The sequence below is a fragment of the Neovison vison genome, chromosome 12, assembly GCF_020171115.1.
Source record: "Neovison vison isolate M4711 chromosome 12, ASM_NN_V1, whole genome shotgun sequence".
Classification (NCBI taxonomy): domain Eukaryota; kingdom Metazoa; phylum Chordata; class Mammalia; order Carnivora; family Mustelidae; genus Neogale; species Neogale vison.
Window position 1 is genome coordinate 130,376,626 of NC_058102.1, and position 12,152 is coordinate 130,388,777.

The 12,152-nt window shown below is 38.1% G+C and overlaps 1 protein-coding gene across 1 annotated transcript in view; it reads right to left on the bottom strand.

The window, feature by feature from the left end:
* C12H10orf67 (chromosome 12 C10orf67 homolog) overlaps positions 1 to 12,152 on the bottom strand; it is a 148,510-nt gene that overhangs the window by 69,869 nt on the left and 66,489 nt on the right. Inside the window, exon 8 of the mRNA XM_044228015.1 lies at positions 10,738 to 10,803. Coding sequence (XP_044083950.1) covers positions 10,738 to 10,803 — 66 coding nt within the window. The remainder of the gene's footprint in view (positions 1 to 10,737; positions 10,804 to 12,152) is intronic.

Below are 12,152 nucleotides of genomic sequence, written 5' to 3' on the forward strand. Positions count from 1 at the left end.
GGAATTGCTCCATTTTTTTTTTTTGAGTTGTGAAATTCATGAGCATAAAGTTGTTTGTAGTTTTCCCAATTATTATTTTTTCTTTTTCTTTTAATTTTATTTTTTCAGTGTTCCAAGATTGTTTATGTACTACACCCAGGGGTCCATGCAATACGTGCTCTCCTTAATAATACCCACCATCAGGCCCTCCCAATCCTCTCCCCTCTCCCCTCCAAAACCCTCAGTTTGTTCCTCAGAGTCCACAGTCTCTCATGGTTCCTTTCCCCCTCTGATTTCCCCCAACTCACTTTTCTCCTTCACCCAATGTCTCCTTTGTTATTCCTTATGCTCCACAAGTAAGTGAAACCATATGATAATTGACTTTCTCTGCTTGACTTATTTCACTCAGCATAATCTCCTCCAGTCCTGTCTATGTCGATACAAAAGTTGGGTATCCGTCCTTTCCAATTTCATCCTTTCCAATTTTCCAAAGAATCCATTATTCTTTTAAAGATGACAAGTTCTATAGTGATATCTTATTTTATTCTTAAGTTGGAGATTTGTATGTTTTACCCATCTCTTTCCATATTTATCAGTCATGCTAGAGGTTTATCAATTTTATTGTTTTATTTTCAAAAGGCAGATTTTTGTTGATTTCCTCTGTTGTTTTCCTATTTTCAATTCCATTTATTTCTGCTATAATTATTATTCCCTTCCTTTCTGGTTGATTTGGGTTTATTTAGCTCTTCTGTTTCTAATTTCTTGAGGTAGAAACTTTGATTATTGATTTGAGACCTTCCTCTTCTCTCTTGTAAGCATTTGGAACAATATTTCCTTCTCAGCATGGCTTTAGCTGTATCTCATATATTTGATATGTTTTAAGTTTCAATCTACTTTAGGTACTTAAAAAATTGTACCGAGACTTCCCCTTAACTCTGTTTATTCCCAGTGTGCTGAGAGTTTTCATCATAAATATATATTGGAGTTTCTCATGTGTTTTTCCTAAACCTATCTGCTCTCTCGCTCCAACATTTTACATTTTTCCCATATACAAAATCCCCTTCGGCACCTTATTCTAGAAATCCTGTGGTTTTAGCTATTACATTTAGGTTTATGGTCCATGTGAGTTAAATTTTACATGAGATGTGAGGTAAGAGTTGAGATTCATTTTTGGTTTATAACTATCCAAGAGTTCCAGTACCCTTTTTTGAAAAGATCATCCTTTCCTGCTTAAATTGACTTGGTACCTTTGTCAGAAATCAACTTGCCATATATGTTCCACTAGGTTTATTTCTGGGGTCTCTATTCCATTCCACCAATGTATACATTTATCCTTACACCAACGTCATTGTACCTTGACTACTATGCCTTTAGAATAAGTCTTGAAAGCAGGTGGTGTGAGTCCTTCAGCTTTGTTCTTTTTCAAAATTATTTCAGCTCTGGAAGGTCCACGAATTTCCATATAAATTTTAGAGGAGGTTGCTGGTTCAAAAAACAAGCCTGCTATGATTTTGACTGGGATTGTGTTGAATCTATAAATAATTTTGGAGATAACTGGGAGTTTATATCTTCTAAATAATGAACATGCTATGTTTCTCCTTCTATTTAAGTCTTTAATTTCTCTCAGGAGTGTTTGTATGGTTTTGTACAGATTTTGTCAAATTTATCCATAAGCATTTCATATTTTTATGCTATTATAGTGGTGTTTTTAAAAATTTTCATTTTTTATTGTTTATTGCTTGTATACAGAGAAACACTGGTTTTGTATCTTAATCTTTGTGACCTTGATAAGTTCACTTATTAATTCTAGTGGCTTTTTTGTAGATTCTTTAGGATTTCCTATATAGATGATCAAGTCATCCGGTAGTAAAAATAGTTCTACTTCTTCCTTTCTAATCTGGATACCATTTATTTCTTTTTCTTACATTATTAAACTGGTTGAGATCTAAAATACAATGTTGAACGGAGATGATAAGAGCAGAAATAATTTTTTTATGTTCAGTTAGCCAACATGTAGTACATCATTAGTTTTTTGATGTAGCGTTCAAAGATTCATTAGTTGTATATAACACTCAGAAGAGCAGAAATTCTTATCTCACTTCTGGCATTAGCCTTCGGCCTTTTCCCATGAAACATGACAGTAGTTTAAAATGTTTTATAGATACTCATTATAAGCTCTATTCCTATTTCACTGAGATATTTTTTTTCTTTTTTCTCTTAATTTGGGTCCACACCCAATGTCTAGCCCAATATGGTGCCTGAACTCACGATCCTGATATCAAGTCCTGGACGGAGATCAAGAATGGGACAATTAACCAACCGCACCACCCAAGAGCTTCTCACTAAGAGTTTTATCACAAATGTATATTGGACTCTCTCAAATGCTTTTTCTACATTTATCTGCCTTCTGGCTCATACATTTTACACTTTTACCCACACGCAAAACACATTCATAATCACCCAAGCCTCCAAAAATCCCATTCTGTTACAGTGTCAGCATGAAGCCAAGAGCTCATTGTCTACATCTGGTCCAGGCGCAGCTAACCCTCCTTGAGAACAGTCTATCTTGACCTGAAGATTCAGGAACTAAAGAGATGATTATCCAACCCCCACAGTCAACATACCATAGTGGGACACAGGATAGCCTCTAGAGACCCTCTCCTTCCAAAAAAGGATAGTGGGAGGCATATAACAATGACCAATCCATAGTATTTTTTGTTTCTCACACATGGTTCCTTATTTCCTGCTAAGTTACTTTTGGTTTACATTCACCCCACAGAAAAGGTCACTGGTTCTTAGCCTAGTCTGGGAGTTCACTACTGACCACCTCTTCTTACACACACACACACACACACACACATTCTAGCATGCCCAGCACTGTGACTTCTGTTTCTGGTTTGCCCAGACTGGTGAGTGCCCGAAGGGAAAGATCAGTTTGGAATGTTAAGTTCTCCCTAATGTTTCTCCCTTGACATTTGATTTTACCTGGTAATCCCTCTCTTGTCAATTCTTTGGTGCTTTATTTATAAAGATGTTTATACTATTTCATCTACATTTTTTTTGTTTCCTTTATTCTGGGAATTGGTTGGACTGCCTAGCTTATTTGCTAGTTTACCCCACTAATCAGTATCAGTGTGTGTAATGGAAAAAGTTTAGGCCCTCTTTCCCAAAGAGTTTGAATTTTCCCTCAGAATCCTCTTACTGCATTGGAGCTGACGCACAGAATCATGTCTGCTCTTGGAGGAACTTTCAGGTCTGTAGCTACCAGGAGGACCAACCATTCTGGTTTGCCTGGCTGGGGGGTTTCTAGATACAAGACTCTCCGCGTTAAGCCTGGAGACATTCTGGTCCTGGTCATACCAGAACAGGTCACCCTCTCAGCTATGACTCAGCTATGACATCACTAAATGTAGGTGTGAGTAACCCACTCTCTCTTCTCGGAGGAGGAAAGGAACCATCACACTTTCCAGTGGGGACAGATAATCCATGGCCCCACAGCTCCTTAATCTTTCCCCTGCCTGTTAGTTGACCAGTGAGATGGTTCAACTGTACTGAAGTAAGTTCTCTGGGAGACTTGATACTGACGGCATTGGTGCCACTTCCTTGAGCTCAAGTCTGAATGATCTTGAGAGGGCATTTCCCTGGCCAGGAAGCTTCTAGAACAAAGATGCACTAGATGGAACCGGTACCCTTTCCTACCTCCACAATAAATGTAAAACGTTGTATAAAGCTCGGGTTTTTCTCCTGCAGCACATTCCATGATTCATCCTGCTGGCCTAGCCCAACGTCATCTTGCAGTGGAGGAATAAAAGACCAAGGCAGAGTGTCCTCTCTTCATTTTCTTCTTGTAAATTGTTCCTAGTATACCATATATGCTACTGGTACTTACGGCTCTTACCCCTGCATAACATCTAGGATTACTATAGCACAACACTGGGTATTCCTCACAGTGAACATTTACTGCAACTACTACTCAGTGACAGATAAATGACAATTTCCTCTAGCAAAAATTTGGAGCTTTCTGCCTGAACTCAGCACTAATGGCTTGTGTCCATTGCAATGTATTAGTGTAGCATTCTGACAGAGAGGTTTCAAGGGGGAGAATCAGGGACTAAATGAATTAAATAGAAACAAAGGAAATAGGATCAGGACTAGAACAGAACAAAGACATTTCCCTTAACCACATATGGCTAAGAGTTTTTTCTTATTAAAGAGAGCAGCAGATCTCAGCTGATGGTCCAAGGATCCATGGGGTTCCCAAAATCTTTAGGGCTTTTGCAACATCATTATTATTTTCCTAACATGACAAAGATAATTTTTCACTCTCCGTTCTCACCAGTACACAGTGGAGTTTTCCAGAGGCTCCGTGATATTTACCCGGATAGAATGAACGCAGAGGCAGATATAAGGATCCAGCTGTCTTCTAGACAGACATATTCAAGAAGTTTGCAAAAATGTAAGGCAATGCCACTCTTACTAAACCTTTTTGGTTTTGGAAAATATTTTTATAGATAATATGCTATTTATTTTTAGCATGTAAGAGATTATTGTTATTTTCAAATGAACTAATAAATAATTTGTGTTTTAATTTCACAGGCAATAAATATTAGCTGAGAAAACCAATCTAAACCAAATCTCCTTAGAGGTCTCAATAATTTTTAAGAGTGGAAAGGGATCCAGAGACCAGAAAGTTTGAGAACCACTGGAACAAAACCTATAAATTAATACTGGAGAGTACACTGTAGTTAGTTCCTGTATTGTGTAGCTGTGTCACATGTGTATTAACAGTATTAGCTGCTTATGAAACTATATGTAGTTCATGCCATAGTGTGGGTTAAGTCATTTTCAACTAACAATTTTTAAAACTCATTCCTTCATTTGCTCATAACAAATATTTGAGTTTCTACTCTGTGGCAGCCACCATGGTAGGTTTTGGAGGTACAACTGTGAACAAGATGCACTTCCTGATTTCAAGTAGCTCACCAGATGGAAATAGCAGATCAATCAACAGATCCTCTCCACAGAGCACGAGGAGAGCCACAAGAGGGGGCCTGTGAGAGGGTGGGCAGCTGCTCCCGTCTAGGGGAGTAAGAGAGAGGAGTTCCCAGAGGTGTTATCTGACCTCTGACCTGAGAGACAAGCCAAAACTAACCAAGCAAAGCACTTTAGGAAGAGGGAACCACACAGAAGAAACAGTGCTCTGAGACATCTGGTAATACACCTCTTGATTATAAGTGGACAGATGTGACTAATGTGCCTGCTGATTTCACTGGGGATGAATTGTGGCATGGGCCTGAAGGCTTCATTGTGGTAGATTTGGAGTGACATTTGCTCAAAGGAACTTTTCTTTTCACAAGGTCTGCCCTCTGCCCTGTGACTTAGAAGTGGATCGTGAAGGCTGAGCAGAGCTACCAGAAGTCCAGAATTACGTGAAACAAGCACATTTCCTGACTGGTGGGCAGGAACTTATGGACAGTGAGTCAGGAGCCGCACGGATAGTAGAACGTGCTCTGCGGTCTGCCAAGTGTATGGGGATTCAGTCACCTTGAGCCACTACTCAGGTCGCACTCGTCTTCATTCATTGCCACAATTCCTGGAGCTATAATGTAAATGCAGTTTCCCACAGATCACTGAAAGCATCCCTCAGGTTTCAAAGTAGTTCTCTATCCTATGGAAGCAAGAGTTGGGAAACTGTAGATTCTACCTGTGGAACACACATCAGAAGAGTAACGGTACCCGTGATCAAAGCCTGGTGGCTCAGTCAGTTGGGCGTCGGACTCTCGACTTCAGCTCAGGTCATGATCTCAAGGTTGTGAGATCGAGCCCCTGTGGGGCACACTGCTGGGCATGGAGCCTCCTTAAGATCTCTCTCTTCCTCTCCCCTTGCCCTTCCCCCCATTTGCACACTTACTCTCTCTCTAAAAAACCAAAATTTAAAAGTGGAGAACAGTGATAATGAGAACTGATATAATAACCTAATTTTTTTCAAATACATAAGCCTATGCAAAGAAATTCAGTCATATATTTTATTATAGTAAATATCTGGGTCACCAAAGTACTGGTTTGCTAGTTGAATGAACAACATTGCCACATTACCTGAAACAGGCATAGACAGACCTGAGGCATGACTCCAAGGGAACTCAGGCAATAGGGAACCCAGTTCTAGGTTCAAAGGCCAACCATAGCTGTAACTCGGTGCTATGCCCCCCAATGAGAGGTTATAGCAACCTTTGTAGCTCCTTTCTATCTTAAGTCTAGATTGTCCCTAGAAGCCCAATACACTGGGATGAAACAGATGAAAAAATTAGTTAAAATTAAGAGTTTAGCTATAGTACTTTTCTGATGAGGACACTTTTTTTTTTTTTTTTAAACCAAGGAGGTGAATGATCTGTATACTGAAAACTATAAGCCACTGATGAAAGACATTGAAGAAGACACAAATAAATGGAAAGATATCTCATGTTCATGGACTGGAAGAATTAACATTGTTAAAAGGGCTGTGTTACTCAAAGCCAATACAATCCCTATTAAAATTCCACTTTTTACAGTAGGTGCTTTTTACCAAGGTAGAAAAAATAATTCTAAAACTTATATGGAACCACAAAAGACCACCCACCACCAAAAAAACAACAAAAAAAACCCCCAAAAAACCCAAAAAACAAAAAACAAAAAAAACAAGCAATCTGAGGAAGAAGAACAAATCCGGAGACATCACACTTCATGATTTTAAACTATATTATAAAGCTACAGTAATCAAAATAACATTAGCATAAAGATAGCTAGGGGTACTAGCATAAAGACAGACACATACACCAAATGAAACAGAGTCAAGAGTCCAAAAATAAACCTATGAATAAACGGTCAACTAATATTTGACAAAGGAGTCAAGGACACTCAATAAAGAAAAGACGGTCTCTTCAATAAATGGTGCTGGGAAAATTGTACCTTCACATGTCAAAGAATGAAACTAGACCCTTATCTTATGTCACTCTTAAAAATTAACTCAAAATAAATTACAGACTTAAATATAAAGCCTGAAGTCATAAAACCCCTTGAAGAAAACATAAGAGAAAAGCTGCTTAACATAGGGCTCAGCAGTGATTTTTTTGGATATGACAACTAACGCACAACTAACGAAATAAAAAATAAACAAGTGAGACTACATCACATTCAAGAACTTCTGCACAGCAAAACAACAAACAAAACAAAACAGCAACTTATGGAATGGCAGAAAACATTTGGAAATCATATATCTGGTAAGGGATTAATATTCAAAATATATAGCGATCTCATAAAACTCCATGGCCAAAACAAAATTTAAAACAACAACAACAAATAATCCAATTAAAAATCAGCAGATGATTGAGACACCTGGGTGGCTGGGTGGTTGAGTGTCTGATTCCTTGTTTCAGCAGGTCATGATTTCGGGGTCATGGGTTCGAGCTCCATGTCCAGCTTCCTGCTCAGTCTAGAGTCTGTTTGCCCCTCCCTGCACTCATGTGTCTATGTGCATATGTGTGTGCATGCTTTCTCTTTCTAATAAATAAGCCAAAATCTTTAAAAAAATGGGCAGATGATCTAAGTAGACATTTTTCAAATAAGATATTCAAATGGCCAACAGGTACCTGTAAAGCTATTCAGCATTGTTAATCATCAGGGAAATGCAAATCAAAACCATTGATGAGCTATGGCCTGATGCTGGGCAGAATGGCTTTCACTAAAGATAATAAGGGTGGGCAAAAATGTGGAGAAAATGGAGTGCTTGTGCCCTGCTGGTGGGAATGCCAATTGGCTCAGCCACTATGGAAAATGTATGAAGTTTCCTCAAAAAGATTAAAAATAGAATTACCATATAACCCAGCCATTCTACTTCTGACCATTTATCTGAAGGAAGCAAAATCACCATCTCAAAAAGCTATCTACAGTCCCAAGTTCACTGCAACCATTGTTATTCATAATGGCCAACAGGAAACAACCTAAGTGTCCATTAACAGATGAATGGATGGAGAAAATGTGGTGTATCTATAATGGAATAGTACTTGGCCATAAAAAAGAAGGAAATCCTACGATTTGTGACAACATGGCTGGGTCTTGAGGACATTAAGCTAAAATAAATCAGAAGAAGACAAATACCATACCATCACTCGTATGTGGAATCTAAAAAACCGAAGTTAAAGAAACTGATTGGTGATTGTCAGGGCTGGGATGTGGAGTGAGGTGGGCAAAATGGATGAAGGTGTTCACAACACATAAACTGCTCATCATAATACATGTCCTAGGAATATAATACACAACATGGTGACTATAGTTAAGAATACTGTATTGTGTATTTGAGAAATTGCTAAGAGAGCAAATCTCGGACGTTCTTATCACAAGAAAACAAATTTTGTAACTACGTTTGGTGAGGGATGTTAACTAGATTTTCTGTGGTGATCACTTTACAGTATACGCATATATCAAATCATTTTGTTGTACACCTAGAGCCAATACAATGCTCTGGGCAATTATATCTCAATTTTTAAAACGGATAAATGAAAGCCACTACACATAGAAATCACAGGAAGATACAAAATTATTCCCCTCAAGCCAATCGCAGGATAGCATCACTCCAAATTTCATGGCTTACTTACACTTACTGAGACCAGAAAATAAACTGCATTGGAAAACAGTAATAGACAAGCATGAACAAAACCCCTTCCGTGAGAAAGTTGTCAATTTCTATAAAATGACTGCCTCCACTCCACCTAGTCTCTCACTTCTCCATCTAGGTGCAATCATCAATCCAGAAACCTTCATTTCGCATGGGTGGTTCAGTGGTAGAATTCTCGCCTGCCAGAAACCTTCATTTCTGGAAAAAAGTACAGTGGCAAGAAACAAAGAAAACCCAAGAGAGCCACACAGCCAGCCGCCTCCCGAGTTAGCAACAGAATGCCTTGGTAGGAGGAAGGGGGCGCCCAGTGGTGACCTTGATGGGCCCAAAGGTCTGCCATGGAAAACTGGTCATGGTCATGAGAAGAACCTTAAGCAGACTCCCTGTTCGGAAATCACGATCCCCTAAACCAATTCTGAGCATGCCCAGGGCTCCTGGGCAGCAGGGCGGGTGGGAGGGGGTGAGGTTTGTGATGCAAGATCTTGCTGCTTGGCAACAAGCGAGGTGCTCCACAAACTTCTAAACAACAAAATAAAACATGATTGGTTTCCCTGTGGGCAACGTAATAGTTAACAGTTAACAGCTTACGGTATAAATAAAGAGGCCAAGTAGGACTATGGGTTCTGTTCACAGTATCGGCACTCAGGGGAGTCGGATTATTTCTCTGACGTCGCTAACGAAGTGACAATATGACATTTGCTTCCCATTCTAGAAAAACATTTTCAATTTTAATGACAATGTGCACATTTAGTTTGTTCGGAAAAGCAATTCCTAGACTTCGGAAAAATGACAGAAGGGGGTGGGGAGAGAAGAAATCAACTATATACTATATACAACTATACAACTATATACTCAAATAATGGAGGCGATTTTTATAGGCCAGGTATCTAAAAGTAAAGAGTTCAAAATATTGTTATTTTTCAGCACATGGTTTCTGTGAACAGCTAACCATAATTTCTTTCCTTGCCTGCATTCCCAAGTTGGTTTCATAGAAGGCTTTATTGTCGTCCCAGAGCATTGTCTTGCATTAATTTCTATGACAAGGAACCCAAAACACATGGTGCTGAGAGGAACAAAACAGAGTAAGGGAAACAGTCATGACTTGGCACAAAGTGTGACAAGCTGTAAAAAAGGGAATGTTTCAATATCTGAAGTGGTGTTGACTTCCTATGAACAACCTTTTCTCTTCTAAACAGTATCATATTCTTTTCAAGCACATTTGGAACGCAAGTCAAGCTGTGTTTTATTTTTGATTATAATAAACACAGTCAGTTTCCTGTAACAAAGACGTACTAGTGGTGACCAGTTGAAAGCCAAAGTACACCACCATAAGCTGGGCGGGGGGTGAGGTGGCGGGGCCTGGGGGGTGGGTAGTCAACAGATAAAATAAAAGAGCAGCCGTCTGGAAAGTTCTCTTAAAAGAACATAAAAAGGCAGTGTTTTCTTATGAGACTAACACAGAATGCCAAAATATCTAGCTGGGCTCTTTTTTTGTTGTTGTCACTTATGGCAATTTGTAACTAAAAATAGCAAATCCTTCAAAATAGTGGGCTCTCCTGTGTGTGTGTGTGTGTGTGTGTGTGTGTGTGTGTTTTAATCACCATTATAAAATTCAAAAACTCTGGACAGTTCTTTAAATGGTAACACGATTTCTTTTGGAAGACTCATCTATGTGGCAGCTTATTATGTTTATCATAGTACTAATCAAACTGTTGTCTTACAATGATCATTTAAAAATGTTTATAGAAAAAGGGAAGGGGGTGAAGAGATACAAACTCCCAGTTTTAAAATAAATAAGTCACAGGGTTGCAAAGTACAGCATGGGAAATAGTGTCAAAAATACTGTCACAATGTCGTACGGTGACCACACTTAGGATGGTGAGCATAGCTTAATGTATGGAATCATCCGCCGAATCACTATGTTGTGCAATTGAAACTAATATAACATCGTATGTCAACTATGCTTCAATTTAAAAAGTTTATAATTAGGCATGCACTTAGATTCACCAAGGGGAAATCATGGTTTATAGATAAAGTTTATAAAGCTTTCATGATTAACTTGAATTCCTGATCTCAAATTCATTAGGAAATAATGTAAATCACCTTACCATTTCTTGAACTAATGCTTTTTCATAATCAAGCTCACACATTAATCTGTCTCTACCATCAAACAGCTAAAAGAGAAGAATATTACATTTTGATTAAAGGAAAGAACAGAACACCTAAAATTCCTCCTCAGTACAATTTAGCAACACATATTTTGATTTTAAACAGGAGAAAAGGGGATCCTAATACGATTTAGAAAATTTAAATGTCTGTAGATTATCATGTAACAATAATACATTATGATACAATTACTGTATTTTTACTAGAAAAGCAAGCAATATACACACAGGAAATGCCAATTTATTTACAATCTTCCTCACACTACCCCAACAAAATGTGCATCTATATATAATAAAGTAAGTAGAGTCTGTCAAGAAGAGCAATTTTGCTTTTCCTTTATAGGACCCATTTCTTTTATTTTAGATTTTTGTGTTATGTTTCTGTGTACATCAGATTCTCTTCATGCCAGCTGAAAACAGCCATCAAAGAGCATACACTCTAGGGACACTCTACTCCTACGACTTGCCTCATTGTCTTCAATGATTATTTGCCATTTGTGTATATTTCTATTACATTACATTTTATACACTGATATAATATAACTGATATATATCATGATATGTATTATCAATGATATATATCATATATCAGTTATGTAATATATATGCATATATGTATATGACATACAATATATGTCAATGATATATACATATATTGTATGTCAGTTATACACGCTGATAAACTTCAAACCTTGGTTCTGACATCCACTCAATTAATTCATATATTCATCATTTAATACACATGAATGGAACACCTTTTAGATGCCAGGAGGTCTATGTTCATCTACAGAGTTACAGAAATGAGGTAGAACAGAACATTTCCTCTGGAGCATCTACAGTATGGTAGGACAGCAATGTGAAAAATGACCATAATACATAAGAAAATATGTTAATAAGCCATATTTTCAGGTGGTCAAAAAGCATAAAGATCCACATATCCCAGCAACCACATTATATCAGATCAAGTGACCAACCAGGTATAAAGGAGAGAGTAGAGATTGACTCTCAATTTCTCATCTGTTCTTGGGATTGATGAACAATCAAAGTCATTCATTTAAGTGGGGGAAAACAGCAGAATCCAGATTCAAGGTGTAATGAGTTCAAGTTTTGACAGTGAGTTTGATGCATATGTAAAGAATTTTTTCAGCAAACATTTCTTAAGTCTGATGACTAAAAATATAAACAAGACAGTTCCCGACCTCAAGAGAGCAAAGAATCCCGGGTACGCAGGGCACAGAGAGAACTTCTAATTACCATAGGAAATGTATGGGGACTGTTGAAGTGCGTGTAACACTGAAATTAAAGATGAAAACAGAGTTGAAACTAGAGATGGGGTGTTCAGGGTAATCATGAAGCAG